Source organism: Lithobates pipiens, unplaced genomic scaffold, assembly GCF_037356315.1.
Source record: "Lithobates pipiens isolate NorthernLeopardFrog02 unplaced genomic scaffold, aLitPip1_a1.2 Scaffold_10, whole genome shotgun sequence".
Taxonomy (NCBI): domain Eukaryota; kingdom Metazoa; phylum Chordata; class Amphibia; order Anura; family Ranidae; genus Lithobates; species Lithobates pipiens.
This window is the reverse complement of record NW_027507686.1, coordinates 192,747,981-192,762,017: the sequence shown is the minus strand read 5'-3', so window position 1 is coordinate 192,762,017 and position 14,037 is coordinate 192,747,981. Positions and strand designations below refer to the sequence as shown.

The following is a 14,037-nucleotide window of genomic DNA, read 5'->3' as shown; positions in this document are numbered from 1 at the left end:
AGAACTAAAGGGGGCTAGCCCTAACTGCCCTAACAGTTATTAGTCACAAATGACACCCGCCGGGTGATCAGGGGGTTAAACCTTTATTAGGTAATAAATGGCGGGTGCCCTGAAACTATAAAAAAATAACTAACCAACCAGCGTCACCTGTAACAGTTATATGGTGATCACTGGTGAAAGGGTTAACTAGGGGGCAATCAGGGGGCTTTATGCGGTAGTATATGGGGGTCCCTGGCGCTATAAAAAGCTGCGGCGAACCTAAATACCTACCTGCCTAACTAGCGTCACCTGTGACACTAATACGGCGATCAGAAAAATGATCGCTTATTAGGCTGGGTTCACACTGGAGCGATGCGGAAACGCCGCGAATCCGCGGCGGGTTCCCGCATCGCATGCCTCCCGGCGGCAGTTCACACTGCCCTATGCGAACTGCTGGGAGTGTCAGTGAAATGTTACTGACACCCCCAGATCAGTTCGCATATCGCAGTGCGATCTGCAAACTCGGATCGCATGGTGTGAACACCCATGCGATCCGATTCTGCTGCGGGCCAAAAAAAGGGTCCCGTTCGAATTTGCGGCGGGTGCGGCGGGTGTGGCGGGTGCGGCGGGTGCGGCGAATGGCTGAACTCGAATCGCACAGAGATCGGATGTGATTTGCACTGCAGTGCGGTGCGAATCACATTCGTTCTCATAAACCGCTGCAATGTGAACCCAGCCTTAGTGACACTGGCGACGGGGGGTGATCACGGGGTTAAACCTTTATTGGGGGGGTTAGGGGGGTACATTAGAACTAAAGGGGGCTAACTCTAACTGCCCTAACAGTTATTACAGTCACAAATGACACCAATGCAAAAAAAAAAAAAAAATGACATTGGTGTCACTGTGACTGGGGGGCAGGGGTAATTGGGGGGGTGATCGGGGGGTAAAGGGGGGGTGTGAGTGTGCCTGGCATGTTCTACTGTGTGTGTAGAGTGTTGGTGCAACTCACCGATCCGCTCTCCTCCGTGTCGGAACGGAAAATACCGACACGGAGGAGAGAATACATCACTTCCTCTCCTGTGTTTACATTACAGGAGAGGAAGTGATGTCACGGGGGATTTCCATTCGTCGAGAGCGATCGCGAGGGGGTGGCCATGAATGAATGGCCGCCCCCTCATCCCGGATCGCTCTCGAAGAAATGCCGACCGCCGCAGGCACCGGGGGGGGGGCCCGATCGGGCCCCCCACCCGCGGGCAGGCAGGGACTTATATATACGCCCATATGCCTGCCCGTGCCATTCTGCCGACGTATATCGTCGTGCGGTGGTCGGCAAGTGGTTAAAAACCTGTGTTGTGTTTTTTTATGTACACTTTTTTACCCAGGTGAATGGGTAGGGGTACATTGTACCCCATACTCATTCACATAGGGTAGGGGGCCAGAATCTGGGGCCCCCTTATTAAAGGGGGCTCCCAGATTCTGATAAGCTTCCCACCCACAGACCCATACAACCAACGGCCAGGGTTGTCGGGAAGAGGCCCTTGTCCTCATCAACATGGGGACAAGGTGCTTTGGGGTGGGGGGGCCAGAAAAATGCACTTCAATCACCTTGACACCATATCAAGCCTGGTGCCAGGATGATTGAAGCGCTAACACCAGCCACTGCCCTGACAAATTACCCGTGAAAAATCGCTTACCCCCACGGGCCCCCCACCGGGGCCGTTTTTAAGGCAGGGCAAAAGGGGCAGCTGCCCTGGGCCCTGTGATTGTTGTGGGGCCCAGAGCAGCTGCCTCATACTTGCCAACTATCCTGGTTTAAATTCCCTCACCCCTTGAGGTTTTAGTCCTGTGCTGTGTCCTGATATCTCAGTGTGAAGTGCTGCTACTAATGCTGCCCAGCTCTACACTATTAGTGTATACAGATGACTCACCTGCAAACCCTGTGTTTAAATGTAAATTACCAATATTCTTATGTAAATAGCGGTGGCATTCATATGTAAATAGCGGTGGCATTCATATGTAAATAGTGGTGGCCGGGCAGCATTGATGTGTATCTCATGCCCCCCTGAGGTCATATACACAGTAATCTCTAGCAACCAAAAAACAAGCAGAACTCACTTGCTGTAACCTCTAGCAACTAACCAGTGAGCTGTAATGTGTTCTGCAACCTCTAGCAACCAGTCAGTGAGCAGTAATGATACACTGTAACTTCTGGCATCCAATCGCAATTGCTGCCTGATCTGATTCAGTAAACTGATTTTGAGTCCAGCTGCTATTTATTTTATGTTTCAGAGAAGGTGAAGAGTAAAAATGCATAGGGGGGGGGGGGCATGAAAATTTTGCTCAGGGTCCAATCAATATTAAAGACGGCCCTGCCCCCCACCCCAAGCCTTGGCACAATTTTCTTTCATGCAGCTGGTCCCTGGTGCCAAAAAGGTTGGAGACCGCTGATCTAATAGATTCTGCACGGCAATATACGGCAATATATGTGAAGAATTCAAACTGGTGTCTGGTAGATGAGCTGAAACTTGAATGAACTGAGAAAAATTACCTATTGCATCTGGAATGAAAAAATTGTATCCTAGCAAACTGTAGTGCAGCACAGATGGGATGATTCCTTTCAGGCCACTATAGCTCCAGTCTGACTGCAGAGGGCTCATTTGAATGAAGAATGGCAGATAGCTGGACCTGTTAAAAGAGAACATTGGGATCATTTACTGCAAAATATATAATTTTTAACATTTTTTAAGCAATACTATATATTATGGAGATGGAGATCATTACGTCATCTGTCTGCCTCTCCATCGCCAATTAGTGGAAGTCTTGTATTCATTGATAAAAATACAAGGCTCACTCTTAATGGCTGAGAAGCACTTTAGCCTGACTCATTTTTGTTCTGGCAGCAGAAGGGAAGTCTTCCGAGCCACTGCCAAAACAACACTTCACAGTGTATGTCGCTAATGCAAATACAGTATAATATAGCGCTCACAGCAGCTGCATTACTTAGTAAGGAAAATAGTTTGTATGGGCCAACTTGGCCCCAGCAAACTAATGCCAAACTAGTGCCAAGAATTCTGGGAAGGGGATGCCCCAGGGTTCCTTGTAACATCATTAGGATCTAATATCACATTTAGTATAGCAATACCAAACATACAAGCCAATTGAGCCAAAAAGGATACTTTACATGTTTTCATGGACTATATGTACAACCTTAAAGTGGTTGTAAACCCTTACAGACCACTCTTTGCTACAGGTAAGCCTATAATAAGGCTTACTTGTAGCTACCCAGGATATCTCCTAAACCTGCACCGTTTAGGAGATATCCCCTGTATTTGCACGTGCCAACGTCATCGGTGCATGGGCACTGACACAAACTGAAGCAACGGCACGTATGTGCTGTTGCTTCAGTGACTGTGCCATCACCTCGCGCATGCTCGGGAGTGACGTCATCGTGGCTCCGGCCAATCACACCGCTGGAGCAACAATACCTGGAAGTGACCCCCAGGAGTGACGTTGCGGCCGGTGCTATGCACGGGCAACGCAGCAAGGGCTTCGATCTGAGGTGAGTATTACATAATGAGCTAGTATGCTATGCATACCAACTCATTATGCCTTTGTCTTGCAGGTGTTAGTTTATATATTTTTTTAAAGTGGGTTTACAACCCACATTAATTAGCCTGAATAGTTATGAATAGCGACAATGGGTGCAAGGAGAATCCTGCTGGTGCCAGATTTGAGCTCCCAGTGAACTAGGCCAGCAAGTGTAGAAGGGCCAATAAGGGGGTTTTAGAATAAGCAAGTCCCCTCACTATCAAATGGAGGACAGGATAGGCAATCCATGCCCCTTAGAAGACATGGCATTAGTGAATTGGAAGCTAATTTAGGGAAAGCTGACAAACTGAATATAGAGATTTGGTGACAAATCAAACATAGGCAAATTTGCCCATCACTAGTTATGATCTGTTTTTGAAACTAATGATTGACAGCCATATTCATACATTTCACACTAAGCATATATGTGAGTCTTACAGGGATGACTATTTTATCCTCCCTGTATGTATATTTTTTCTTTTCCAATTTTTGTCCATGAATGGTTGATTTTGATATACTTACCTCTCCTTATAGATGTATCATGCATCCACCCCTGATGAGTGGATAGATCCCATGAAACGCGTCGGGCTTAACATAGATGCAACACATACATACTTACTTGGTCTTTGGATCCAGACAATACTGTGGATTATAACTGTTATATTATAGTGATTTTTTTTTATAATTGAGGACAATATTATTATATATTCTATTCATGCTTTTAACATGTAAATGATTTGGATACATGATTTGTTACATTATGTGTCACTATTGCATGTATTGTCTGCTATGTACCTACTCAATCATGGCAAACAAATAAATACTTGTCCATGTTTTTACTTTGACTCCTTCTATTAGCTACAATATATACACACTTCATTTTTTTTTTTTTTATTCTTTTATTAACCACTTGACCACTGGGCACTTAAACACCCTTAATAACCAGACCAATTTTCAGCTTTCGGTGCTCTCGCATTTTGAATGACAATTACTCAGTCATGCAACACTGGACCTATATGAAATTTTTGTCCTTTTTTTCACACAAATAGAGCTTTCTTTTGGTGGTATTTAATCACCGCTGGGTTTTTTATTTTTTGTGCTATAAAAGAAAAAATACCGAAAATTCTGTAAAAAAACGAATTTTTCTTTGTTTCTGTTAGAAAATTTAGCAGATTAGTAATTTTTTCTTCATAAATTTGGGCCAAAATTTATACTACTACATATCTTTGGTAAAAATAAGTACAAATTGGTGGATATTATTTGGTCTTTGTGAAAGTTATAGAGTCCACAAGCTATGGTGCCAATATCTGAAAATTTATCACACCTGAAGTACTGACGGCCTATTTCAATTCTTGAGACCCCAACATGCCAGAAAAGTACAAATACCCCCCAAATGACCCCTTTTTGGAAAGAAGACATTCCAAGGTATTTAGTAAGAGGCATGATGAGTTTTTTGAAGTTGTCATTTTTTCCCACAATTCTTTGCAAAATCAAGATTCTTTTTACTTTTTTTTTTTTTTTCACAAAATTGTCATATTATCAGGTTATTTCTCACACACAGCATATGCATACCACAAATTACACCCCAAAACACATTCTGCTATTACTCCCGAGTATGGTGATACCACATGTGTGAGACTTTTACACAGCGTGGCCACATACAGAGGCCCAACATGCATGGAGCGCCATCAGGTGTTCTGGAGCACCCAGGACAATTCTGACATTTCTCTCCTACATGTAAAAATCATCATTTATTTGCTAGAAAATTACATAGAACTCCAAAACATTATATATGTTTTTTTAGCAAACACCCTGGAGAATACAATGGTGGTCTTTGCAACTTTTTATCTCGCACGGTATTTGCGCAGTAATTTTTCGAATGCTTTTTTTTGGAAAAAAAACTGTTTTGTGCTTAAAAAAAAAAAAACACAGTAAAGTTAGCCCAATTTTTGCATAATGTGAAAGATGAAGTTACGCTGAGTAAATAGATACCTAATATGTCACTCTTCAAAATTGCACACGCTCGTGGAATGGCGGCAAACGTCGCTACTTAAAAATCCCCATAGGCGACGATTTACATTTTTTTTACTGGTTATATGTTTTGAGTTACAGAGGAGGTCTAGGGCTAGAATTATTTCTCTCGCTCTAACGTTCGCAGCGATACCTCACATGTGTGGTTTGAACACCGTTTTCATATGTGGGCGGGACTTACGCATGCGTTCGCTTCTGCATGCGAGCACATGGGGACAGGGGCGCTTTTAAAAAAACATTTTTTTTTATTGTTCATTTTACTTTATTTATTTTAGTTTGACATTTTTTTCCCCAAAAATAATTTTTTTGATCACTTTTATTCCTATTACAAGGAATGTAAACATCCCTTGTAATAGGAATATGGCATGACAGGTCCTCTTTACAGTGAGATGTGGGGTCAATAAGACCCACATCTCACCTCTAAGCTGGGAAGCCTGAAAAAAAAAAAGATTCTGGCTTTGATCGTATTAGCGATTCGGTAGAAGCACCGGAGGGCGGAGGGCGGCGGGAGATGTCTATGGCTGGGTATTGCAGGGTATCACCGACTATGGCTGGGTATCTCAGAGCATGGTGTTGCAGAGTACTGCGTTGCAGAGCATTGCAGGGTATTGGCGGGTGTTGCAGAGCATTGCAGAGTGTTGCAGGGTATTGGCGGGTGTTGCAGAGCATTGCAGAGTGTTGCAGGGTATCGGCGGGGGTTGCAGAGCATTGCAGAGTGTTGCAGGGTATCGGCGGGGGTTTCAGAGCATTGCAGAGTGTTGCAGGGTATCGGCGGGGGTTGCAGAGCATTGCAGAGTGTTGCAGGGTATTGGCGGGTGTTGCAGAGTGTTGCAGAGTGTTGCAGGGTATTGCAGAGCGTTGCGGAGTGTTGCAGGGCATTGCGGAGTGTTGCAGGGCATTGCGGAGTGTTGCAGGGCATTGCGGAGTGTTGCAGGGCATTGCTGAGTGTTGCAGGGCAATGCAGAGTGTTGCAGGGCAATGCAGAGTGTTGCAGGGCAATGCAGAGTGTTGCAGGGCAATGCAGAGTATTTGCAGGGCATTGCAGAGTATTTGCAGGGCATTGCAGAGTATTTGCAGGGAATTGCAGAGTAATGCAGAGTATTTGCAGGGAATTGCAGAGTAATGCAGAGTATTTGCAGGGAATTGCAGAGTAATGCAGAGTATTTGCAGGGAATTGCAGAGTAATGCAGAGTATTTGCAGGGAATTGCAGAGTAATGCAGAGTATTTGCAGGGAATTGAGGGGTTAATTTTCGGTGAGCAGCGATGTGGGCACTGCAGATGCAGCCCACATCGCTGCTGACACCGATCTCTTCCCCCTCCGCTGTACCGATCGGTACAGAGAGGGGAGGGAGGAACCGGCGTCATAACATGACGCCGGCTTGTTTACAAGTGATCACTCCGTCATTTGACGGAGCGATCACGTGGTAAACGGCCGCGATGAGCGGCCGTTTACCGTGATTCGTGATGCGCCGGGTCCACTGGACCCAGCGGTCACGGATGCTCTCGTGTGCGCGCCCCAGGGGGCGCGCGAGAGCAGAATTCTGGGAGGCCGTTAATTAACGGCCTCTCAGAGTTAAACAACCGCCCTGAAGCCGTTAATCGGGAATGGGCGGTTGTTAAGTGGTTAAGTATAAGTAGAACAACATAAATATAACAGTCAACCGTACAGCATGACCCAGGGTCACAAGTACATGGTAACAAAAAATAGGCAACCAAATAACTCTGGGTTCTCAGTGGGGAGTTCTACAGTTTTATGCAAAAAAGAGAGAAACCCCACCTCCGACATGTAGTAAAGTATAACTAGTGCAGCTCCGATCGAACAAGTGTAATCATGGAGGACAACTGGGACCCCAGAGAGCCAGCTCATCATGACCTATGTGAACCAGAGTAAAATATGAGCCGGTTGTGTACAGAACCCTAGGGTTCTTCTGGGTCCCGAAGGCTAGTAAGGAGACAAGGCATAGTCAAAAGGGAGGATAGGGAGAGAGGACAGTGAAAAGACGGAGAGGGGGGGGGGGGGGGTGGCAGGCGGGGAAGTAAGAAAAATAAAGACAAAAAGGGAGGGGGGGAATGCCAGCCAGGACAGACATGGCCTACGTAGGTAAACGTTAGATGTTCAGTGATTTTCTGGGACAGGGGCGCTGCTCACCTCCCGAATGTAGTCTCGAGTACCAGTAAAATACCTCCAGGGCCTCCACTTATCACTAAATGCCTCTTCAGTGTTGTGAAGGGTGGCGGTCAATTCTTCCATCCGGAGAATATGATTGACTTTGGAATACCACAGCACCTTTGATGGGGGCTGGGGCTGCCTCCACAGTGTGGGAATGCAGGCCTGGGCGGCATTCAAGAGTTGCATCGTAAGGGTTTTTTGTATTTTCGAACAGGCCATTCGGTCAAGTGTAGAAGGCACGCCGCTGGGTTGTCTGCGATATCTACATTTGTGAGGGTCTTTATGGTCCCAGTCACCTCCACCCAAAAGTTCTTCAATGCCGGGCATGCCCAAAAAATGTGGCCCATGGTCCCCGTATCTGAATTGCACCTCCAACAAATATCTGGGATCGATCTATTCATTTTATTCAGAATGTATGGGACTCTATACCAGCGTGAGACTATCTTGTATCCCGATTCTTGATATTGGTTTGCGATGGAAGCTTTATGTACTAAGGTCAGGATCTTCCCTATCTGTTGTGGGGTAAATGTGATGCCTAAGTCCCTCTCCCATTGGTGGATAAATGGTGGGGTCGATTCCTCCTCCTGACCACTCAATAAGTTGTACAGGAGGGAGAGGGTGTGTCGCACAGGTTCCCTTTTGTGACAGATAGATTCATAGGGCGTTAGGTCTCTAGGAGTGTAGGGGCCCCTTTGTATGGCCAGAAGAAAGTGACGAAGTTGATAGGCACTAAACAAGTCAAGCGGAGGGTCAGAAAGCTCGGCGACAGTTTGCGTGGTCGGGAGCCCCCCCGAGAGCCACACCTCTCCCAGACACTGTTTCCCCACCACAGTCAACTGTCGTCGTTTCTTATTGGTAAATCCCGGTGGAAAGTCTGGATTACCTATAACCAGAGTCATTGGTGAAGGCAGGGGAGCAATGCATGTGCAGTGGAACAACCTCCGCACAACATTCAACGTAGCTCCCACCACGGGGTGATCTCTGAGGTCTTTTGGTAGGGAGGACAGGAGCCACGGGGAGGTCAATAAGGGAATGGATCCATCCTCAATCTCCATATCCACCCACTGTTTGTGTGGACCATTACAGTGCCAATCAAAGACTCTCACTAGCAGAGTCGCTCTGTAGTATTGTCTCAGATCGGGGAGACCCAGACCCCCCCTGTCCTTTGGTCTGGCAAGCAATTGCAAACGGGCTCTGGGCGGTTTTCACGCCCAAATAAAGTCCCGGAGCAACACCTGCAGTTGTCTGAAAAAAATTGGGGGTAACCGGATCGGTAATGTCTGGAACAAGTATAAGATCCGCGACAGGGCTGTCATTTTGAATGCATTACAGTGCCCTAACGAGGTCAGGGTTAAAGCATGCCAGTTTCCCAAATCAGATTTCAGTCTATTCAAGAGAGGGACAAAATTAAGCGGGTACAATTGTGCCAAATCCGCTGCGATGTCAACGCCCAGGTAATGTATAGATTTTTCAGCCCAGTAGAATGGAAAAGCGGAGCGTAGCCTCTTGGCTTCACCATCCGGGACCGATATATTCAATACAGCCGACTTGGCGCAATTGATTTTATAATTTGATAGGCTGCCGTATCGCTGGAGAGCCGCTAGTATATTGGGAAGCGAAATGTGTGGATTGGAGACGGAAAAAATTCGATCGTCAGTGTACGCCGCAATTTTGTGGTGCGCCGAGGGTTTGGATATGCCAGTAATATTTGGGTCATTCCGAACGTGACACATAAGTGGTTCCAGTGTCAGAATAAAAATTAGGGGAGACAGAGGGCACCCCTGCCTCGTCCCATTAGTGATGGGGAAAGAATCCGAGCACCACTCGTTCACCCGTACCGCTGCCGATGGCGTGGAGTAAAGCGACATTACCCAGCTCATCATGTTGGGGCCGAGACCTATATGTTCCAGGGTGGCCTGCATAAAATGCCAGGCCACCCTGTCAAAGGCCTTCTCCGCGTCTGTTGACAACATAAGCAAGGGCCCTCCCTGTACACGTACCGCATGGATTAAATTGAGAACTCGGACCGTATTATCTCTAGCTTCCCATTGTGGAACGAACCCTACCTGGTCAAAATGGATTAAATTTGGTATATATGGTAGCAACCTGTTTGAGAGTATTTTCGAAAAAAATGTCATAATGTATTTAGTATGTAAACTCTTGGATGGGATGATAAGGGACTATATACAAGATTTTAGTAATGAGAACGGTATCATTAGCAGTAATCTGCACTGATTCATGAAGAATCATTCTTGCCAAACCAATCTACTAACCTTCTATGAGGAGGTGAGTTGCTATCTAGATAAAGGAAGGCCCGTAGACATGGTGTATCTGGATTTTGCAAAAGCATTTGACACAGTTCCCCATAAACGTCTACTGTACAAAATAAGGTCCGTTAGCATGGACCATAGGGTAAGTACATGGATTGAAAGCTGGCTACAAGGGCGAGTTCAGAGGGTGGTGATAACTGGGGAGTACTCGGAATAGTCAGGGGTGGGTAGTGGGGGTCCCAGTGTTCTGTGCTTGGACCAGTCTTATTTAATTTGTTCATAGACAACCTGGAGGATGGGGCTAACCGTTCAATCTCTGTATCTGCGGACAATACTAAGTTAGCAGGGCAATAACTTCTCCGCAGGATGTGGAAACCTTGCAAAAAGATCTGAACAAATGGGGTGGGCAACTACATGGCAAATGAGGTTAAATGTAGAAAAATTTTAAATAATGCATTTGGGTGGCAAAAATATAAATGCAATCTATACACTGGGGGGAGACCCTCTGGGAGAATCTAGGATGGAAAAGGACCTGAGGGTCCTAGTAGATGATAGATAGATAGATGGCTCAGCAATGTCTTGCAATGCCAAGCTGCTGCTAACAAAGCAAACAGAATATTGGCATGTATTAAAAAGGGGATCAACTCCAGAGATAAAACAATAATTCTCCCACTCTACAAGACTCTGGTCTGGCCACACCTAGAGTATGCTGTCCAGTTCTGGGCACCAGTCCTCAGGAAGGATGTACTGGAAATTGAGGGAGTACAAAGAAGGGCAACAAAGCTAATAAAGGGTCTGGAGGATATTAGTTATGAGGAAAGGTTGCGAGCACTGAACTTATTCTCTCTAGAGAAGAGATGCCTGAGAGGGGATATGATTTCAATATACATGTTTTAAATTAATAATTGCGGTAATATTAACCTACTAATATTGCACAGTGTACCACCAAATTAAGTGAATAATTATGAACATATAGTGAACCATACAAAATATAAGAAATATATGAAATTCCTTCTGTGTAACAAAGCAAACTTTTGCCACAAGTAAAAGAATATCACATTCCACTGTGTACAAACCAAAGTCTCTGCCAATAAATTCACATAAGTGGGACTAGATAATCAAGCCTTAATGAGTCTTCTGAGTAACAGAAGTTTCATTCAGAGATTTCACTGCTGATACCCATGGATGAATTTCCAAATTTCAGCAAGCCTCCATAACATGAAAAACAAGGAACAAGACCATTGCGCAGATATTATAACAAAGTGACCCCTATTTAGTTAGGGTGAACCTCACTCACGCTTCCCTGCAAGATAGATTGCATATGAAATGATCAGTTGCATACAGCATAACGCTGGGATCTCCTCATATGCCGACAGTGCACACAAAACACTGCTGGTAACATCACAGGCTTCTCCTTCCAACTAGTTTCATCACTAGACATGTGACTTTTTCAATATACAAAAACCATACTGGTGACCCCACAATAGGGATAAAACATTTTCGCAAAAGGGAGTTTAACAAGACACATGGCCACTCATTAAAATTAGAAGAAAAGAGGTTTAACCTTAAACTATGTAGAGGGTTCTTTACTGTAAGAGCGGCAAGGATGTGGAATTCCCTTCCACAAGTGGTGGTCTCAGCGGGGAGCATCGTTAGTTTTAAGAAACTATTAGATAAACACCTGAAGGACCGCAACATACAGGGATATACAATATAATACTGACATATAATCACGCACATAGGTTGGACTTGACGGACTTGTGTCTTTTTTCAACCTCACCTACTATGTAACTATGTATTCATGATTTAACCAAAGCTATTAAAAATGGTTTATAACACATAAATAGCATAAAATTTAAAAAACATCAAGATAATTTCTATAGTTAGGTATGAGTATATATGGAGAATGAGGTTACTTTACCTTGTACAAGCTGTAACTATTGCAGAATTTCCCAAATTTGTCACTGCTCCAACTAACATTTCTGTATATCGGTCAGCCTCAAAGCCTCTTGGAGGTTGAATGGATTGTTCTAGAAATGTGTTGCCTCCTACCCCTTCAAACATGATGTATTTAGGACCAAGTTTGTTGATCAACCTTTTTACACTATTCAAGTACCATGTAGCAGCGCCATTGTTGCTTATATTCAATCTCACCGAAAACTGGCCTTTCCATCTTGTCAGAATTGGTGCCTATGAGAAGAAAAGTAGAAAAAAGGCTTTGGTCAAATGTTTACGTTTTTATACATACAGACCATTCTATCCCTGGTAGGCATTGACTACATGTGGTCACTTGACACAAGCAAAATAGAAATAAAAACTTTATACCTTTTTTTTTTTCTTTTTATTGAAAGATTTTGCATATAGATGCCAAATAAAATACCAAAACATAATACAAAATTACAAAAAACTGCGACTGCAGGCACAAAATAACAAGCTGCAGTACAATCAAAAACAAAGAAAAATGCCTGTGATTAATACAGCAAGTGTCCCACAATATGACATCTGGAGAAAAGGACCTCTCTACAACATCACGTTATTTATGTGAGCAAAACATTCCACGCTGGCCCCCTCTTTGTCAAGATAGTGGTCAGCAATGGGACTAACAAATTCTAGAGATCAGACCTCTCCTGTAGGAGGCAATAATGCAAAAACTAGCTTGACCAAATCATGGAAAACCTTACAATTCAATCTGACACCGTAAGCGGAGAAGCCACACATCCTCCCACACCTTGTCAAATTTATCAGGTACCCCCCTATTAGCCTATCTGGTCTTATATAGTGGAAGGTCCTTATATAATAAAAGAGAAGTATGGGATTTTTTTTTTTTAATCATACTTACCTAGCTGGATGCAGCATTGGGCAGATGCTGTACCTGACCACTGCCAGCTCTAACACTGAGAACCGAGCGATCTAACACAGCTGATCGCTCAGTTCTCACAGCTCCCTGAGCAGAGAACTGCAGGAGCAGCGGACTCAGGTTGAGCCGGGTTTCCGGTCCAGGCATGTGGGTGGATCCCAACTGTGAGTCAATCAGGATGCGTTTTGGAAGCTTAACCACACCTACTTCATCAGCCTGATGAAGGAGGCGTGGTTAAGCGTCCAAAACGCGTCCCGATGCCTGACGCCGGTCTCTAGGCTTATCTTGCTCCCCACCACAGCCGGCTTTCTTCTCCACCAGCTCATTACAATCCACTGCAGACTGTCATTCTCTCTCTCCCCCTCACCCGCTTGGGAGTTCTATTTGTTTTATAGTAGATTACTTAATAAATTGTGTTACACTATGACGGTTTGGCGGTTTCTTCCCTTCCTATTTTTCAGATTGTGGATTTCCAGCCCACACATGAAAGCATCCTCGCCAGCACCACAGTGTCAACCATTTTCTACGAATTTACATTTTTATTCCTATACCTCTGGGAGTAAGTATCTTTCAATACCTTTTTTTTACCTGGTATATGACATTTTATCACTATAAAAAGTGTCAGCACTGTAGTATTTTTTGGTTGTGTTTACTGACTGTATGGGTGACGGTCTGACTGGGACAACACAGAGATCCGTCTTCCTGCATAGTAGAAAGCCAAAATCCTGTGTCATTCCCTGTCAGAATGGATATCTGCCATGTTTACATTGGCAGATCCACATTCTGTCTCTGTGAGAAACAATTGCGGGCGGCCGGTGGACACTGCTGATTGGCTCCCCCACTGGGCAATTGGCGCACACCGCGTCCCCACACAGACTAGTGCACAAAATGACTAACCTGTACGTTATTTTGCGGAGCCGAGCCACCTTTCCACAGTGTAACGTTGGGTGGTCGGCAAGTGGTTAAACATAAAAACCTAATCTCACATCTACTGTAAGTTTCTCTTGTTTAGGCCTCTACTGGACCAGAAAAGTAGGCAAAACAGTAAAATCAGTCTGTATATGCAATAAAGCATGCTTGTTATTACCCAGCTTCCAACTGTCCCTGATTTCGAAGGAATGTCCCTGATTTGGAACAAAGT

General features: G+C 44.7%; 1 protein-coding gene across 2 annotated transcripts in view; it reads right to left on the bottom strand.

The window, feature by feature from the left end:
- Positions 1-14,037, bottom strand: part of LOC143937244 (SITS-binding protein-like) — a 136,764-nt gene that overhangs the window by 39,282 nt on the left and 83,445 nt on the right. For both annotated transcript variants that reach the window (XR_013263654.1, XM_077460793.1), the window contains exons 6-7: positions 11,961-12,229; positions 2,528-2,664 (exon numbers count right to left, since the gene is read on the bottom strand). Coding sequence is in view for 1 of the 2 variants with exons in the window: in XM_077460793.1 (XP_077316919.1) it covers positions 2,528-2,664; positions 11,961-12,229 (406 nt within the window). In the remaining variant the exon portion in view is untranslated. The remainder of the gene's footprint in view (positions 1-2,527; positions 2,665-11,960; positions 12,230-14,037) is intronic.